The sequence below is a fragment of the Artibeus jamaicensis genome, unplaced genomic scaffold (assembly GCF_021234435.1).
Source record: "Artibeus jamaicensis isolate MK-2021 breed Jamaican fruit bat unplaced genomic scaffold, CSHL_Jam_final contig_415, whole genome shotgun sequence".
NCBI lineage: Eukaryota > Metazoa > Chordata > Mammalia > Chiroptera > Phyllostomidae > Artibeus > Artibeus jamaicensis.
The window spans coordinates 41,837,450-41,856,845 of record NW_026521823.1 but is presented as its reverse complement, the minus strand read 5'-3'; the positions used below and the strand labels follow the sequence as shown (position 1 = coordinate 41,856,845).

Genomic DNA, 19,396 nt, shown 5'->3' with positions numbered 1-19,396 from the left:
GGGCCGGGCGGGTGTCGAGGAGGTCAGAGTCGACGTCCTGATCAGGCATCCCGACCCGACCTCCACGGACGCGAGGAACAAAGCCCGAAGAGGACGTCCGGAGAGTGATCGGTGCCTCCTCGGGCGGAGGTGCAAACCCAGGGACAGAGGCGAGGCCTGGCTGCACTGCCCACACTGGGCCTCCCGTCTCCTACGTCCAAGAACGTTCACTTCCACGAGGGGAATGTGCCGAAGATAAAAATCAAGCTTCGAGGCTAACACAGCCCCACAAAGCCTCCGCCTCCAACACAGAAGCCGCGCCAGTTCCCCTGCCTTCCCAACACTAACACCTGCTCTTTTGGGGGGAAGAAAACAAATTAAATACGCTTACCCTGAGGGTCTGTACACGTCCTGGAAGGGCCCCCTTGCTGCCCCCGCGGCACCTGCCTGCTCCATCATCACGGCCTGGAAGCGGCCCAGGCCGTCCTCCGGGCAGCGGTAGATGGGGCCCTCCGGAGGCAGGCCGTTGGGCTGGGAGGCTGCGGCGGCGGCGTAGGCCCGGGGCTGGCAGTGGCCGGGTGGCCGCGGAGCTGCATAGGAAGGCCTGGCCTGCAGCACTGCCCCATGTGGCGGGAAAGCGGCGGACGCAAACCCCATCCCGGAGCTCAGAGCCGGGGGTCCATAGAGATACTCGCCGGCTGACAGCGCCAAGCCCTGCTGCTTGGCGGCGGCGTTGTGGTTGTCCAGGTCCAGGAACTCTTTGGGACTCTCCGGCCTCTCCAGAGGCTCGTCCTGCTTTCCCTCCTCTGGGCCAGGGTCCTGCCCATCGGTGGTGATGGCCTTGGTGGCCAGTGCATCCATGCGGGCGGGGGACATTAAGGCAGTGTTCAATGTCTCACAGCCCTGCAGGCTGACCATGGTGCTCTTGTCTGAGAAAAGCGGCCTCGGAGGGGGTGGCTGGCTGGGGGGCAGCCCGCCGGGGCTCTCAGGGGCGTGCAGCTGTCTCTGCCAGTCGGAGAAGCCCTGTGGGCAGGTATAGTAAGGAGTTCGCTGGTAGTGATGGTAGGAAGGCTGAGGCGGCGGCTGGTAAGGATACCTCATGCCTTGGTGGGGGCGATACCGAGGGAAGACCCCAGAGTGAGGGCTGTTGGGGTGAAAGGCCCGGGGCGGGAAATGTGAAGGCTGGGGCCCCGAGGGCTTGGCTCCCAGCGCAGGGCCCAGGCCCTGCAGGCCCGCGCTGCCATGGTAGTGAGGAGTCGAGCCGGGGTACTCCAGGCCAGGCAGGTACAAGGCAGGAAACTGGCCCACGGTGCTTCCCACCACACCGGGCTCTGCGTTGGGCGGGGTAGCCGGACTTGGCCCGGCACATGGCACAGTGTCCTGCAGCGTTTTGCCCCTGGGGCAGAGGGGCTTTTCCGAACCACAGCCACCAAGGCCCTTCTTCTCTGAGCCACACGTGGGCCCTTCAGCCAGCACCCCGTTCTCGGGCAGAGCCCCTCGGCTCACCAGCCTGGGCAGGTCCCGCACACACCCCTGCGCCGTGGGGCCGGGGTAGCTGCTCTCCGAGGCCCAGGCACTCTTGCCCTTTGCCACCCGGCAGTTGTCTTCAGAGGCTGCGGGGTCACCCGGGAGCTCAGGGCCCTCGGCCTCCCGGTCCCGGGGCGAGCTCTGCCGGGCGGGTGCAGAGCGAGGTAGCTGTTGGAGGTACGTGCCGTCTGAGACACCCACACTGCGGGGCTTCTCGAGCCCAGGCAAGGGCTCTGCTGCAAGGAAAGCAGAGAACGAAGCCGGCTCAGCAGCTGAGATGACACCACCCACCAGGTGAGCACAGAGGCCCTGATGCACAGACACGGGGGGGGGGGGTCTGAGACACCCACATTGGGAGGCTCTAAAACTCCACCCACAGAAAGGCCGTCCCCGGCGGGTGGCCCATCAGAACACACGCTCCACAGAACGGGGACCTCGCTTTGTTCCCCACAAAACCCTCAGTCCTTGCACAGAACAGGGAATCAACACTGAATGAAAACATCCCCCTACGTGAACGTCATCAAAACAAGACGCCTGCTGCATAAACCTCAGGAGTCCTTGCCACCGTATGACAGAAACGTGTCAAACCAGACGAGGTTAACGTATTGGACTCAAGTGCTGAACGGCAACCTTGGAGCCTCTACCTGTGGCGCCAACCTGTCAATGTGGCTGGACTGTCAGGGCCTTTCTGGTGGGGACAGAGACGGGGCCCCAGCGTGGTCAGATAGCAGCCAGCACTGGGCGTCGAGGACAAGGTCAAGGGAGCACAAACCCTCCCGCAGGCCTCCTAGGACCCCAGGCTATGAAGGGGGGAGGGGCAGGCTGCACCATGAAAACCCAACCTGCACCTCACACTGTGTGGCCGTCACACAACAGGGGACGACAGCCTTTCCCAAGGAGCCACAGACACGTGTGACCCAGTGTCAGAGGGCTCCGCCAGAGCCACCGGTCCCAGATGGGGACTCTCCTTACTGCATAGTCAGCCTGAGTCCCAGGCCCGCCACCAACGTGACATGAAACCTCCCTCCCTTGTGACACACAGGGACGCCGCCCCAGAGGGAGCCCCGACTACACAGGGCACCTCTCCTAAGGGGCCTCTGAGGACCCCCCGGGCTTCCCTACACCTGACCACCCTTTCCCTCTCAGGCCAGGAAAACATGCGGCCCAGGAGGAAGGACAGAAACAACTGGACTTCTGGCAAGGTGCCGAGGACGGGGCTCGGGGGCTGGACATGCGGAAGCAGCTCAGCACCACCACTCACAGCCGGTGCCCCCAGCTCTGGCCTCAGAGCCGCCGTCTACACGGACAGGGCCAAGACGGCAGTGGTCAGTGTTGTGGCTGTGTGGGGGCCAGTGCCAGGGACCCTCTCGGGTGTTTGGGTCAGAAGCCATCCATACCAGGGCTGGCTAAACCCTGAGCAGTTCAGGAAGAGGGGGCTGGAGACCAATCTCCATTTGGCTTAACGCCGTGTAGAAAGATCATTCACGCATCAACAGCTCGCAGGGCCGGGAGTCGGACAAAGGTGTCCGTTACCTGGGTCGTGTTCGGGCTCCTGCGTCTCACTGTTATCCTGTGTCCTCCCGGGGTCCCCCAAGGCAGGCCTGGGGGCTGCCATGCCAACTGGCACGGCGTGGGCCCCCTGAGGGAACGAGCCAGGCACGGGGGGCGGCACGGTCGGTCGGGGGTGAGGCGCGCCTGGCGGGCAGACGCGGGAAGACAGCTGCTGCATGGCCAGCATCTCGGGGCTCTGCATCATGGAGTCCCCGCCCTGCACCCCACGCAGAGCCTGGGACGGGGGGCCGAACAAGGGGCCTGGTGCCAGCGGTGGTGGCTGCAACCGGTGCCCAGCAGGTCTGCAGGGGGGCCGCATGTACCCTGAAGGAGGAATGCCATGAGGTAGAAAGCTGGGGCGCTCAGCCCACTGGCTGGGAGGAAGTGGTGGCCTCAGCCCCCGGGAGTCCACCGTGTGGCCCAGGCTGCGTGGCTGGTGTGAGAGGCTGGGCTCCAGAAGAGCCTTATCATCGGGCCCCGCAGGTCCAGGGTTCACAGCACCGTGGTTCCCGTTCCAGACGGCAGGGTGAGCATGACTCAGGTATTTGTAGGACCGGTACATGTGGCTGGGAGAAATTTCTGGGCTTTCAGGAAAATCCAGGGGCCGAGCCGGAACCCCTCCGTGCCCAGGAGCCATCAACCCGGGCTGGAACCGAGCTGGGGAGCACACACTTCCATCCCGACCGGGGCCCCCCACGTGCCCCAGGGGCAAGGGCCCAGCGTGCGATGCCCCGTGGGAGAGGTGGGCCAGCCCCCCGCACACGGGCTTCTCCTCGGGCGTGCCCAGCCTGGGCCCTCGGTGTTTGTTCATCCCGACTGGAGGCTGGCAACGAGAACAGAGAGGACAGCAGTGCTCAGCAGGCCTGTCGCATAAGGTGCCTCCTCTTCAGCTACAGAGCCCACAGCACGGGAGGCAGCAACGGCACCCCACCCGGGAAGGGCGTGAGTCTGAGGGCCACTGGGCCGGCTCCAGTGGGCTGCTCACCTGCATGGCAAACGACTGCCGCTGCTGCACAGGCTCCCCAGGGTGCGGCTCTGGGACTCTGGAGGGGACGAACAGGCTGGCGGGGTCCGACCCCCGAAGAGGGCCAAACGTTCCGGGCACTGCAGGCCTCTACGAAGTGTCGCGTGAGGGGAAGGAGGGCGGGAAGGAAAAGGCACGGGCTCAGGAGCGGACACAACCTAGTCACTCAGAGCCAACACAGAGGCCGGGCTCCCCATGGACAAGAGCAGCTCCCGGACCCGAATCATGTCCCACACAGGGCAGACAAGCTGCAGTTCCCAGTCACCTCTGCCCCCACCGGGAGATGCCACTGCCACCGCAGCTGCATCTGTGTGGACCTCCAGCCTCTACACCCAACTCGAGGTGTCTGGTCCCAGTGCTTCTCCACACTGAGGCAGATTAGCATGAAGGCAGAAGGACGGATGGACCAATGAGGGAGAAAGAAATCTGCACGGGAGCCTCCTGAGCAGGCTCTCTGGTCCTGCGACCTCGCCCCCCAGCACAGCACGGCAGAGGCCCACCGTCCTTACCATCTGGTTCAGCAGAGGTGCCGGGCTGGGCGTCCCACTGCAGTGCAGGGGGCGAGCGAGGCCCCGGCCGCCGGCAGCCCCTGTGTCCCGGGAAGCCTGTGTAGAGCTGCTGCCGGGACCATCTCCGGAGGAGGAGGGGGCTCGGCGGGAGGGCGGCAGTGCCTTCCCTCCGTTCTCCGCAGGCACCTGCTTCCTGCTGGGGCCCTCGGGGTCGCGGGAGCGGGTGCACACCTGGCTGCCGCCACCTCGCCCCGCCCGGCTCCGTCTCTTCTCCCGCCTCTCGTCCTCTCTGACCCAAAACTCCTCGTCCGTGTCCCCATCCTCGCCAGGAAAATGCTTTGTCATCGCTCGGTGGAAGCACCTCTCCAAGTTGTCCGACATCTTGGTGTACTCTGCAGGGGGAGGCGGCGCGGGGCTCGGGAAGCGGCTCCTGCGGGACAGGGGCTCCCCCCACACACACCAGGCGGGACCGGGGCAACTCGGAGTTTCCGTCCCAAGGGCTTCTGGGCAGCGTGGCTGGAACGTAACTAAGTTTTTACTGGCTCAGGGTAGAACTGTGGAGTATTGACTGTAACCTCGGCGCCTGCTTAGGTTTTAAACTACAGCACACTGAGACTGTAAGACTCAGCGTGCAAGACTCCGAGTCTCCGCGCCCGGGAGCCTCGCACACTGTGTCAGTTGATGGCAGCGGTTCTCAGGTGACCGACGAGCAGCTCCGCGCTGCGTCCGTGCTGTCAGCGGTCACTGTCACACACCAACGGCCCCCACTCCCTGCAGGCGACGGAACGGCTGTGCCCGAAGCCCCCCCTGCTGCTTCTCCCCGGCAGGAGGGAGCCCCCGACACAGTGCACAGCCGGTATGGCCCATGGCCAGGGGTTTTGTGCACATCCTCCTTCCAGTCCTGAAGGCAGGCCGGGTCCCTGAAACGCACGCTTCTCAGAGCAAAGGCGTCTCACTCAGCTACAGCGGTGCAGCCCGAGCCCAGGTGCCCCATGAGCCGACGCTGCCCAACTCACCACTGCTCTCCCCGTTGTACTTCCGACAGTTCCTAAACATGATCTTCATGTCACTCACAAACTCCTCCTTGGTACAGTATAAGCCCCCATTTAGTTTCTTCTCCATGCTTGAAATGTCCATGGGGACCTGAAACGAGACACACTGGGTCACAGGAAGGTGGAGAAGCACATCCTAATGTGCACGAAGCACAGGGACCCTGCTGCTCTGAGCCACGCACGGGCCTGGAGCCTCCAGCAGCCCGGTTCTCCAGGACAGGGGTGAGGCCACACCCACCACACACGACTCAGGGAGCCAGGGCGAAACACACGTCCCGAGAGGGGTGACCGTGGAAGGCTGGCTACCTTGATAATCTGGTAGTAGTTTGGGGCATACGACTCGTCCACAGGCTCCAGGAAGGGCCAGGAGTCCTTGTGCGCCTTGACCACATCTAAGACTGAGAGCCAGAGGAGAGCACTCAGCACCGGCAGAGGGCACTGCTGGAAACCCACAGCGGGGACGGAACTGACCTTTGTACATGGCGGTGACGTCATCATCCAGCTCAAAGCTGCGGGGCCAGGAGGTAAGAAATCAGCATGGCAGTGACCACTGTGCCCCGCCCCCCCCCCCCCCCAAAAATGCAGAGGCTGACATGCTGCAGAAGCTCTCAGGGCCCTGTGCCGGGCATCTAACAGTTATGCCTTCCCCAGGCCTCTCAAGCACCCGAGTGTTCGTGGTGCACAGTGATCAGAGACAGCAGCACAGAGGTGCGGCGCATGAGCACCGAACAGCACCCACCACAGGAGTGCTTTACGGGTGCACTGAGGTCAGTGCCTATTGACACAAGGCCTGGGCTGAGGTCACCGGGCTGCTGCCCGTGCTCAAAGTACTCACAGGTCCTTCGTCCTCTTCTCGTCCCTCGTGGGGGAGCTGGGGTCCAGGTGGGACAGCTCTCGGGGCAGCTCCTTCCCCTGGGCCAGCAGCCACGCCCGCTCTTCCCTGAGCCTCCGCCGCTTCGCCCGGTCTGCATGGACACAAGGCAGCGAGGCACAAATGAGTCACGTCCTCTCGCAGAACCAGGCCTAGGTGACCGGTCCTCACCACCTGAGAGGAGGGGGAAGACGAGGCCACAGAGCTGCGTCGTGACATCACCTGTGCCCCCCCACAGTAATGGGGCGATGCTGTGGACGGGGTGCTTTATGAAAACCAGAAACAAGTGTTCCCCCTGGTCACCCTGAGCTCAGGCTGAGGGAAGAGGGCAGGCAAGCCCTGGAGGAGGGAGGGCAAAGAGCAAAGCTGAAGAACAACAAAATTACAAGGAGAAAAAAAAACCAGGAAGGCTGAGTAAGAATCATCTTTCCCACTACTGGAACCCCTTCCTCCTCCCGGAAAGGTGATGTGCAGCCTCAGGACCAGGCTCTCAAACCAAACCATGCAGACTTGCCTATGTGCCTCCCAGCTCTCAAGTCTTTGCAATCACAACGGCACCGCGCACATCCACGCCCCTGCCCCCTCCTGTCTACTGCACCCGGCAGCAGTCCCCACCAGGGCAGCAGCAATGGCCCTTTCCTGGCTCAGAAAGACACCTGGCCCTTCCAGGAGGTCGTGATGAGGGCAAAGGCGGAAGGAGAGGCCAGGACAGGCCTCGTTTTCCTGCCCACGTGTTTGAGCTGACACGTCTGCAATAGTCTCTCCATTGCTACATTATTTCCATGGATGGACTCAGAGATTCTGCTCCAGTTCATCAAAGACACTTTCCTATCAACAACCTCTAAAAATTGTTTATTTTTTAAAAGAGTAAACTACTTCAAGTTTGCAGAGAAGTCTAACTACATTAACGGATATCCCTGTGTCTACCAAGCAAGCTGTCAAAGCTCACCATTTCCACCCAGACTTTAACACAGTGCTTCTCAGATTCCTAACCCCTTTTCCAGCTGGCTGCAATTCGTTGCACTTTGTAACATTGTAACAACTGCGCTTTCCACAAGACTTCTTGCTGTTTGCATGGAAGCCCTCCAGGAAACAGAACCTGCATGGAACTGTCAGACAGGAGCGTGTTCCCTTCACCACACCAGTGCCAAGGGGACGCAGCCGAGGCTCCCATTGTTGACCTTGATCACCACTTGGTCAGGTAACAGTCAGCATTTTGCCAAACTGAAGGGGGTGACATGGCATTTGAATAGTTTCATTTTTCACTTTTGATTGGCATGACAATGAACACACTTCGGGTTTATTAATCCCCTGCTTAATTTCCTGCTCATAAACTTTGTCCTTTTCTCCCTGTGGGGTTTGGATTTCTTACTGATTTGGAGAAGTGTGTTTATTGTATGTGAAATCATCTTTTCCTGCTCCATGATTTGTCTTTCACTTTGCTTTTGGTATTTCTACCATATCTAAATTTTAAACAATTAATATAGTAAAATCTATCATTCTCTCTTCCTTTATAGTTTGAATTCTTTATACTTAAGAAATCCCTTTTTATTCAATACTTAATGATACTTACCTATATTTTCTTCAGAACGGTTTTGTCCTTTGTGTCTATCTGGAAATTATTCTTGTAGGAGAATCAAGATATGAGTTCCCCCCCCATATCAGTAAGCAGCTGCCCCAGTGCCACTCACTGGGGACCCCGCCTCACTGCACTCACCGCCCAGGCCTGTGCCAGAGTCTCAGTCACTACAGCTCTTGTTACCTGGTAGGAGGAGGGTTCCCACCACGTGGTTTTGGAAATTATCTTAGCCCCCTGCTTCTCTGTGTAAATTTTAAGACTATAAAATGTTTTTTTATTATTAAATATTGAGTCAGAGCCAACATTTCCCACATGTTCTATAACTTCTTAAGAAGTTGGGTTTGCACAAATCACCCAAATAAGTGCGTCCACTGCACATGGCAGGTACCTCCCTCAACTGTGGTCAAACTGCCCGCGCGATCGATGGGCATTAAGCTGAGGGCCTCCCCCAGGACCCCTCCACTCTTGGGGTTCCCTGTAAACCTGGTAGTTCTGTGTAGAGATCTAATCAAACAGGTTTGACTTCACTGGTGCTTAAAATAACTCCTGTGAATTCAGTTGTCAAACACTTTATTTTTTTCTATTCCACACAGAGGACATTGCAAAGGTGAGGCTAAACGAGAGATGGAGAGGAAGGCATGTGTGTCCAATACCCAGCATGGCCCAGGAGCCACGGCAATGAGGCTCGATGCCGACAAATCAACAGCACGGAAGACACCTTACAACTCAGGACCGCGCTGGGACCGGCCAGCACACGGCCAGAGCCGGCTCCAAACGCCCCAGCCCACAGACCGACCCGGGCACAGGGCTCCAGCTGCAGGGGCACCTGCCCACGCCACGCGCCTGCCCACGGCCACGCCGACGCCTGCGCACCTTCCACTGCCTTGACCTTCTCCTCCAGCTCCCGTTTCTTCTCCTCCCGCAACAGCTGCTCCTGCTCCTTCCTCTGCACTGCGAGCAGGACCTGGCGCTCCTCCTCCTCCTCCTCCCGGCGCTTCCGCTTCTCCATCCGAGCCAGCAACGGTGTCTCCTGGGAGGGGCCAGGGGGATACGCTCAGCTCCTCACTCCGAGCTGGGCGCTGTGCTTTCCGAACCCGGTCTATGCAGTAAGTAGTACTGGACAGCTGGGAGTTGAGAGCATGACCACAAATCCATTTCACCACCCGAAGAATACACACGGGCACACACACAAACACAATGACAATAAAACACAATGGAGACTGGAAGAGGGGCCCAAGTGCGGGCCGATGGCTGCCACCGCTTGTCGTCCCTCACAGGGAGATAGCCTGTGGGGGACGCGATGGCCGGAGAAGCAAGCGAGGCAGGTCGGAGACCAGGTTTCTGGACCTCACGTGGGTCCAAGGGGAATCTTACAGAGCACCCGCATCTGAGGTCGCCAGACACAGGCTCACCACTATGGACCCTGAACTTGGTTAAAAATACGTTTCGTTGCTTGTGCTCTTACGGTTGTCTCACTTTCACCTTACTCCCCGCCACCCTGCACCCGACCCCCCACCAGCATGCCCCGCCTTAGTCCGTGTCCGGGGGCGGTGCATGTAAGTTCTTTGGCTTCTCCACTGAAACCCTTAACTTTTATATCTCACTAATAAAACAATGAATAAAACTGGGGCTTTGGTGGGAGGACCACCATTTTGCCCGAATACCCTGGGAATCTGCCTAAGAGCTCTAATAAAAGAGGACCGTTACCATAATTCACTAAAGTTTTACTCTGCATGTTTCCGGAATAACTAACTGGAGCTGTTCTGTGACCCAGAACACTGAAGCCAGCACTGAAATCACTTGTTTTCAATTTCTGCCATTGTCTTTTGAGCTGATGTAAAAGCTAGAACTTCTTACTTTTTAGAACTGTTATGGAAAAAGCAGTAACTATCATCTGCAGAAGAAAACATGTTTGGATGAAACTTAATCAGAAATGTGAAGCTTTTCCTCAAGGGCCGGTCATCAACCCCTGGAAGACGACCCCAGGAAGAAGCCTTAAGGACCTGTCATCATGCAGGTAAATCTCTCAGTTTCATCCTGGGGACCCCACACAAGGGGTCCTACTGTGGGGAGAATGTGGTGCCGTTCACGTCATCCCTCAACACCAAAGCTGTTTATTAAATCTACGTTATTTTCTTTACAGTCCTTAAAACCAGTTTAGCTAAGAGTGGAGAAATAAGAAAGAATAAAAATATCAACCATAATATTGCACACAGAACATGGCACTCACAGCCTCCACAGACCACAGAGGAGTCCGACAGTCATCACCTCACAACTGGAGCAGGGAGTCGCGCATGGTCGGCGCAGCGTCCGATCCAGGATGCTGCGGCCCTGAGCAAAGGCGGCTCCCCGAGGAAGGCCCCTCCCTGCCCCCACCAGCTCCGTGGAAGCCCCCACACACTCGTCCCCTTCGGGCAGTAGCTCCAAGGGAACAAACCAAAAGGACTGCTACAGCTCCCTTCTTCAGCTGCACAGGCCCTTCTTGAGTGTATCGATTCACCAGAGGGGGGGACAGAGGAACACAAAGCCTTGTCAAAGGAGTCCCTTCGTTCAAGGGACACTGTAAACTGGAGCACTTTCTATGCACCAGACATGATGAAAAGAAAAGAAGGCACATGTTTACGTGTGATGATTCTGCTGGCATGTGACAAAGGGCGGAAGTAGAAGAGGACAGTAAATCGGTTCAGAGTTCTAAGGACTAAACAAATGCAAGCCAATGACTCATGAATAGAAACATTAAGTCAGGCCCTAGCCAGTGTGGCTTGGGTTGGTTGGAGGGTCGTCAGGTTGGTTGGAGGGTTGTCTTGTGGGTTCGATTCCTGCTCAGGCACATTTCTAGGTTGTGGGTTTGATCCCCAGGCAGGGCGTGTATGAGAGGCAACCAGTCGTGTGTCTCCCTCTCCCTTCCAGCCCCTCACAAACCAACAGGTGTGTCCTCAGGTAAGGATTAAAAAAAAAAAAAAAATCACCAAGTTACCTGGAAAACACGGAAACATTTCACAGGAAGTCAATAGAAGGGGAAAAAAGGGGGGGAATAGTTAACTACATAAGTCTTTCAAATATCTGCATAAGTCTTTTTATAACAAATATGGTGATTTATTATTCTAAGCCACCTCTAAAACAAACAGAGCACAAATACAAAATTCACGGAAGACACACCGCGTCGACGACCAAACGGAAGGGCCCAGGACAACAGCCCCTTCGCTCACAGAACTCTCAACACGACAAAAGCGACGCACTGGCAAAGCTGTGCTGGGATGAGCACAACCGTCCACAGGGCTCGTCCACACGGGGGGGGGGGGGGTCGCGCTCACACGGAGGGGCAGGCAGCACAGTTTCCGGGTCGACTTACAGCTGGAAGCACAGCCGTCGACGTGCAACCAAGAGCAGCTTCGCTGCTGCACACTAGTCACCGAAACACACAGGGCACGGGGGGTGGGGGGTTCAGTGTGACATGTGCACAGAGAAAGGCCCGGAAGCACACATGTGTGCGCAGTGACGACTCCTCCGCACGTGGGCTCACGAGGCTCTTTCGGACGCAGAGCTTCCCCGACAGATACTACAAGTTCCAAAATGGCCTGATTTTCATTAAATTTTTACCTCCTGCAGTATGTGAACCCTGTTAAAAGTGTAAAATTAAGTATGTCAAAGTATCAAAAGGTTACGACTTATAGATTTTTAAGGAAAATATTACTAATCAACTATAAACAGTTGAAGGTATTTTGGTAACAATCAATCACGAATTTTAAAACTTAGAAACTTACAGATATAAATGCATACTGTGAATCAGACACTCTCCATCATGTGAATAAATAGGTAAAAATTACTCTCACAGTTTTACCCAAGTGAAATTCACATAAAATCGGTGATTTAAAAGTGTACAATTCAGCCCTGGCTGGTTAGCTCAGTGGATTGAGCCCGGGCCTGCGAACCAAAGGATTGAGGTTCGATTCCCAGTCAGGGCACATGCCTGGGTTGCAGGCCAGTTCCCAGCAGGGGATGCACGAGAGGCAACCATACATTGATATTTTTCTCCCTCTCTCCTTCCCTTCCCCTCTAAAGAGAAATAAATTTTTAAAAATCTTAAAAAATGAAAGTGCACAATTCAGTGGCATTACATACACGCACGATGTTACACAGCCACCACCTATGTTAAGCTGCAGAACACGGTCAGCACCCCGGGGAAGCCTGTGCCCCGCACCACCACGCCCTCCTGCACGGCCGGCCCCGCGAGCCCCCAGCACACTCCGCCTCCGTGGGCCCACTCACTCCAGACAGCTCACACGCACAGAACCATACGTGGTACGTCTACTTAGATTCAAATACACTGATGTTCGTGTTAAACATGTAAACGGTAAAAACTGAATTTCTAGCATGTTAAAAAACTAAATTTACACAACTCGATAGTAGAAAAATTCAAATGAAAAATGGGCAGATGGCCCTGGCTGGTGTGGCTCAGTGGATTGAGTGCTAGCCTGCGAATCAAAGAGTCACTGGTTTGATTCCCAATCAAGGCACGTGTGCCTGGGCTGCAGGCCAGGTCCCCAGTGCGGGGGCATGTGAGAGGCAACCACACATTGATGTTTCTCTCCTTTTTCCCCCCTCTCTTCCCATCTCTAAAAATAAATAAATAAATGAATGAACGAATGAATGAAATATTTTTTAAAAATGGGCAGATAGAAGAGACATTTTGCCAGAGACACACAAACGACCAACCGATGCAGGAAAAGGTGCTCAACATCACTAATCATCAGAGAAATTAAACCAGTGAGACACTGCCGTACACCTGCCAGAACGACCATCAACAGTGAACTGACAAGTGCTGGCGAGAACACGCAAACTGGGGAAGCCACTGTGGAGAGCAGTGTGGAGATTTCTTGAAAAATTAAAAATGAAAGTGCCTATGACCCAGCAATCCCACTTCTGGGAATTTAGCCTAAGAAATTTAAAACACAAATTCAAAGACGTATGCATCCCTATGTTCACTGCAGCATTACTTACAATAGCCAAGTTCTGGAAGCAACCCAAGTGTCCATCAGTGGACAACTGGACAAAAATGCAGTGTGCAACACAGAGGGTGGCTGAACCCTCCTGGCGAATACAGAAGGCTCTGCCCCTACTATGTAACAGGTGAGTAGAGACAAGGAAATAGGGCCCAAATGAAAGAACAAAAGTCCAAACACAGAACTAAGAGATGAAGAGACAGCCAACCTATCAGATGCACAGTTCAAAACACTGGGAATGAGGATGCTCACAGAACTGGTTGGGTGTGATCGCAAAATAGAGGAGAGATGCAGGCTGTGCACAGTGGAAATGTACAGGGAGCCAACAGTGAAGGGAAGGAAACAGGGACTTAAGTCGACGGTGTGGACCAGAGGGGAGAAATAAACATTCAACCAGAACAGAGTGAAAAAACAAGAATTCAAAAATAGGAGAGGCTTAGGAACCTCTGGGGCAACTTCAAACGTTCCAACATCCAAATCACAGGGGTGCCAGAGGGTGAGGCTGGCCCAGGACTCCCCTCCAAATTCCCCCACCCAAGGGCAGGGCATTGGACCCTGGGGCCCCCTGCCAGACCTTCCCCACCTCACAGCTGCTTGAGCCCGGCCAGCAGAGCGCTCCCCACAGAACCACCCACAGCACTGGTCCTGGGGGCCAGTGTTCTCCCCAGTAGTCAAAACTGGAGGACCCCCTGAGGCAATGAGGCCGGGTGCCCAGGGGATCGACGCAGGCCCAGGGTCCTGCAGAGTCTGCACAGGCACAAAGCCCAGGCCACGGTGCAGGTCATCTCCAGGCCATACGGTGCCGCAACAGACATCGGAATCACTCCCACACCACAGTTACTTGCATCTAAAACTAAAGAGCAACATCAATAGACAGAAGGGCCCACTGCTGAGAAGAAAGGACATTTTCTCTTGCTGGAGTGAGGGGGCGCTCGTTCTGCAGTGCGGACACACACAGCCGGACTCAGACCGGAACAGTGACCAGAAAGCGGGGGAGCAGGCCTTCTTCCAAGGAGGCACCTCCCAGGCTGCTGGAGATGAGAGAGGGCCCGGCACAGGGTCAGAGGGCCAGGCGCCGGCTAGGGGCTGCTGGCCACTAGGGAGAAGGCGGCCAGAGATCAGGAGCAGGCCCGTCCCAGAACTGCTGGTTCAAAGCTAAAGCAACGCTGGGCCATTTAGCTCCCAGCAAGAACACACCTCTGAGCCCGGGGAAAGAAGAGGTAAAGAGTAAATCCAAATATACAGAAGAAAATAAAAGTTTAAATTAGCTTTTCCCTTTTCAGGACTTAAGATAGAACATGCCAAACGACAAAACCTCTGTGTGGTCTATCACATCATCATTTCAACGCAAGAGACACAAGCTGAGCCAGGCAGTGGAACGCTGTCAGACCGCCACAGGCCGGCCGGGGACAGGGTCTGGAGTGACCCGCTGCCCCCTAGGGTGCACACTTCCACGAACCCTCAGCCGCCTGAGTGTCAACAGTGGCTGGAGAGCAGGCGCAGCAGAGGGCACAGCAGGGCATCCCGCGGGCAGGCCCCCTGCTCCTGAGCACCCGCCCAGGGGAAGGTCAGCGCCAGGTGTCGTGGGTCAGAACGGCGACCCAGACACGGTTCTCGAAGTCACAGCTGCCACAGGCCCCAGCGAAAGGGGGTCAACACGTGAGGGGGTGGCAGGACAGCGCATTGGGGGTGACTCTGACGTGGGCTTTCGGAGAGACCAGTGTCCACACAGGGAGGGGAGCAGGGGGGGGAGACGTTAGAAGTTGGGAGTCAGCCAGTGTCCCCGAAACCCGGGGGGGGGGGGGGGTCTGACACGTGCCCTGGAGGAGGTGGCAAGGGAGGGGGCTGGCACTGCTGCAGGCACAAGGACGCACGTCCCATCAGCAATTGCTGCCCAGCGGGAAAGGGACACAGGAAGGCGCTGACGGGAGGAAAGCAGACACGGAGTTGTGCACTGGGGGCAGGACAGCAAGCCGGGGGCTCGGCGACGTCTGCAGGGGCCACTACGGGAGGGGAAGTCGGCGGCAGGCCAAGGACACTTGGACGAGGAGGGTGAAACCCTCGGCCCGCGGGGAAGGCCCGCGTGTGGCCTGAGAAGCAACCTGGAGCCGCCCCAGCGCAGGGGCTGGGCCGGCCGGCACACCTTCTGGGCGATCATGCTGCAGATCTCGGGCAGGAAATCCTCGCTGAGGAGCTTGTAGAGCTGCCGCTCCCGGAGGGAGGTCCTCTCCCGAAAGCTCTCCGTGACCTGTCTCCACTCCTCCTCCGTCTGGCACAGGAGCCACCAGGTGCCTTGGCCGGGCCCTCGGGACCCTGGGGAGGAAACAGAGGTTCACGCGCGGACCCCGAGAGGCCTCCTCCCCGCTTCCTCTCCAGGCACGTCTCCCCTGGACAGGACAGAGGCAGGCGGTCAGGATGGGAGACCGACCGCTCTTCACTGCGCAGGGTGCCGCGCACTTTTGATGTTTCTGTTCCTGTCCCTGTTCACAGCTGAGAGGGAACCTCACCCACAGCCGCCGCATGGCCTTTGTGGCCTTCCTCAGACAAACGCGGACGTGCCAGAGATGCGGGCTAGTCTCTCCTCTCCTAAGCAACGGGTGGGTCTGCTCTTCGGCAGAGCCTCCGAGCCTCACAGATGCTGAGACTCTGCAAACTGTCCCTCCCGGGACGCAGACATGAGCACGAGTGGCACACCCACCCAGTCGGCTGGGCAGGGAAGCGTGTTGCGAGAAAACGGCTCTTTCAGAATCGCTCATCATGCAGATGTCTGGGTGCCTGTGCCACAGTGGCCGGGCAACACGGCCACAGTGACGGGGGCTACTCCCAACTCAAGTCACCCGTCAGAAGGGCATGGTCCCGGACCCAGGACGAGAAAGAGAGCTGCAGGGCAACAGGGCCGGTCAGATGGCGCAGGGCCCTGGACGGGCGGGGCCCTGTCTTCCCTGCTCCCACGCCCCAACCAGCTCCGGAGTCCCCTACCCCTGGCACCCCACAGAGGCCATTACCATTTCTCTTCTGCTCGGGTGCTGAGGAGTTTTCTTCCTGCTTTTCACTGAAACACAGGAAAAAAGGGAGAACATGTGAAGACGTCGTTCAGAACCGGCATTTCCCCTGGGAGGCAGACCCACTGACACAGGGAGGGCGGTGAAGGTCAGGTGGGCAGGACCGGAAGGGCCGACTCCACCAAAGGACTGACCATTACCTTTTTTAAAAAATATTTTATTTATTTATTTTCAGAGAGAGGGGAAGAGAAGGAGAGAGGGAGAGAAATATCAGTGTGTGGTTGCCTTCATGTGTCCCCCACTGGAAACTAACTGGCCTGCAACCCAGGCATGTGTCCTGACTGGAAATCAAACCATGATCCTTTGCTTCACAGGCCCGCGCTCAATCCACTGAGCTACACCAGCCAGGGCGCAAACATTAACTTTTAAAACATGAAAATAAAAAAACCAAGGAGCTCCGTGTTGAGAGTTAAATGCCAAGAAGGAAAGAACGGTGAGGGCTCTCCTACCCTCCTGGACTCAGGCCTGTGCTGGACAGAGTGCAGGGTGGGCAAAAGCGGGGTGGCAGCTGCTAATGCAAACCAGTAAACAATCGAGAAACAGTAACACAGGAATCCACTGAGTCCCACCTCCTGCCCACCGCTGCCCGCCCCGCGGTTAGACCGAGCCCCACACAAGAGCAAGGGCACAGACTGAGGACAAGGCCTGCTGCCCCCCACGACCCTGGGACAGGTGGTCTGAATGCCTGGAGAACAGAGCCAACAGGGCAGCAGCCTCACTGGAGTCCAGGCATCGGGCAACGAGACACGGAAGTGCCCACTCAGCGTGGCAGGGCGGAGGGCACTGCTGCCATGCCCGCCTCCTCCTGGACACCCCTCCCCACGGGAAGGTCTGGGGGCAGAGGTTCCATCCTGCTGCTGGCCAACACTGCAGCTCAGGGCCACAAGTGGCCACTGAGCACTTCAAATGTGGCTGGTGTAACGGAGGAATTTAAAGATATTTAGATACTGAATTGAATACAGAGCTCTGAAGAATAAAGTCACCAGTAGGGGGCAGCACAAGCCCACGCACGCTTGTTACCAGGAGTATGTGTTCCCAGCACAAAGGCGCTTCAGCTGCACTAACAGGGAAGTGGCGGGAGTGCCGCACAGGACCCAGCAACAGACGGGGGGGGGGGGGGGGGGGGGGGGGGACCGCGTGTGCTCGGGGAGACTGCAGGGCAGCTCCCGCAGCCACCGCACAGGGGACACCGAGAGGCTGGTCAGACTGGCAGGGGGGTGAGCGGGACACTGCTTCTTAGGTGTAAAATGCAATCAAACTCTGATAAATGTAACAAAGTCTCTTAAATTATTTTATGTTTAATTTTAAAAAAGAAAAACATGTTTATTGTCTTGACTTTATTTTAGAAAACTGTATTCTAAGCAAAGCACATTCGCTGCTAAAATCTCCCTAATGGAAAAGAATTAATTTCTAGCCCTGGCTGGTATAGCTCAGTGGATTGAGCGTGGGCCTGTGAAACAAAGAATTAATTTCTAAACTCATGTGTGATATGTAGTTCTACTAAAATGCTGGCCATTAATCACAGAATAACTTGCTACGCGCTCCTGTGGAGACACACACATGGCATAAATCCGAAAGCACCAACACGCCCTGCGTGAGCACACACCCGGGTCTCTCAGCCGGCCCCATCAGTACTGCCCTCATCCAATCAGACCACAGGCGGAGAGACAGGAACTGCAGCGGGCCCCCAGCTCCCACGGGGCACACCAGCCACGTCACGACGCCCACAGTCTAGGTACCAGGTCGTTCCCAGGACAAGGAAAAGTCAAGGATGAAGGAGTAAGGGGAGTAAGGTCCTGTCCAGCAAGAGGGCTGACTTACCTCACTGAAGCCTCCTCTTGCAGTTTCTTTCGCTTGGGGGGCCTTCCTCTTCTCTTTCCCGTTTTCCCAGGAACACCAGCGACAGTTTTCTGTCCTTCACTGTCCCTGAGAAACAGCACGTCAGACAGCAGCGTCCAGTCACAGAGCAGAAGTGCTGCGAGCACAGCTCTTCCGCCGGGGTGGGGGTGGGGGGGTCACCAATGAAAGGTGGCGGCACCCCAGGGAGCCAGCACCTCCTGACCCTGGGACCTGAGCCAGACCTGGCGCCTTGCGAGCAGCAGGAAGAAAGCGTGGAGGGCCGGAGGGCGGCGCCGCTGCGGGGTGCTGTGCAAACAGCACGTCCCCGTCTGGGGCAGTGAGCGTGGCTGCTCCAGGCCTTCCCTAAGGGCCTCCTGGTCCCCTCCCAATGGAGCCAATCACCTATTCTAGTAGGAAGACAAAGCCTCAAGAACAAAGCACGTGGAGGACACCACAGCAGCAAAGTGCCCTGGCTCCTGAGACGAGCCACAGCCCAGAGCAGCCTCTGACTGGAGTAGGTGCCACTGCAGAGTCCAGGGCAGCCCTGCCTGCAACAGAGGCTCCAAGCCGACTCCTGCTATTGCTGCTCGAAGTTGCCTCAGGCCACCCCTTGGCAGGCACTTGGACAGCCAGTTCCTCACCAAGGTAACACAGAGCCACTAAGGTATTCAGTCTGAATGGTGTTCCTGCACAACAGCACCCGCAGCCCCGACCCTGAACAAGGTACCTGCTAGAGGCGGGCTCGCCGCCAGGCTTCCCTGGCACTGGGTCCTCCTTGTACATCCGAGTGCCATAGAAGTACCAGTACAGCGCCCCAGAGTTGTCCTCCCCCAGCGGCTCCACTCGGAGGCTGTCTGCGTCCAGGCCCTGGGTGCAAGTGCAGAGAGGGGAGGGCGGAGTGGGGGACAAAACAGGAGAGAGGACAGGGAGGACTCAGCACTCACACTCAGACGCAGCCTGAGTGGGCCCAGGGTAGGGAATCGTCGTCTGAGACACCGAGAACGGCTCCCAGCCCAATCCCACTGTCATCGCTCCAAGAAGAGATGCCCCAAAGCAAGCTGGTGAACGAGCTCCAGGCACGGTCAGACTTGTTCTGCTTGTGCATCCACACGAGGAGGGACGATGACAGGGCGGAGCCTGCGCTGCGAAGCGCCATCCCCCTTGACCTGCCCCAGCAGCTCCACCAAGAGCCAAGTGACCACCTCTCTGTCCTGCGGAGACCACAGCCCACCCAGGCCCAGATGGCACTGGCCCTCCCACCGCTGCACACGCCTCTGTCTACAGAAAGGACTGCGCTGAACTGCACAGTAACAGCTACTCCGTGTCCACGAGCAGGGCTGAGCTGGGAAGTCATCAGCACAGCCCACCACTGCTGCCCAGAGAGGGCCAGAAGCCAACCT

General features: G+C 57.3%; 1 protein-coding gene across 3 annotated transcripts in view; it reads right to left on the bottom strand.

Moving 5' to 3' along the window:
* LOC119044377 (chromatin remodeling regulator CECR2) overlaps positions 1–19,396 on the bottom strand; it is an 89,509-nt gene that overhangs the window by 4,119 nt on the left and 65,994 nt on the right. For 2 of the 3 annotated variants that reach the window (XM_053665579.1, XM_037138680.2), the window contains exons 4-16: positions 18,724–18,863; positions 17,979–18,083; positions 16,101–16,147; positions 15,239–15,408; positions 8,966–9,122; positions 6,478–6,607; positions 6,114–6,151; positions 5,949–6,040; positions 5,607–5,733; positions 4,591–4,982; positions 4,043–4,171; positions 3,040–3,880; positions 371–1,742 (exon numbers count right to left, since the gene is read on the bottom strand). In XM_053665579.1, coding sequence (XP_053521554.1) covers positions 371–1,742; positions 3,040–3,880; positions 4,043–4,171; positions 4,591–4,982; positions 5,607–5,733; positions 5,949–6,040; positions 6,114–6,151; positions 6,478–6,607; positions 8,966–9,122; positions 15,239–15,408; positions 16,101–16,147; positions 17,979–18,083; positions 18,724–18,863 — 3,740 coding nt within the window. The remainder of the gene's footprint in view (positions 1–370; positions 1,743–3,039; positions 3,881–4,042; positions 4,172–4,590; positions 4,983–5,606; positions 5,734–5,948; positions 6,041–6,113; positions 6,152–6,477; positions 6,608–8,965; positions 9,123–15,238; positions 15,409–16,100; positions 16,148–17,978; positions 18,084–18,723; positions 18,864–19,396) is intronic. The other variant, XM_037138679.2, reaches the window with a different exon arrangement.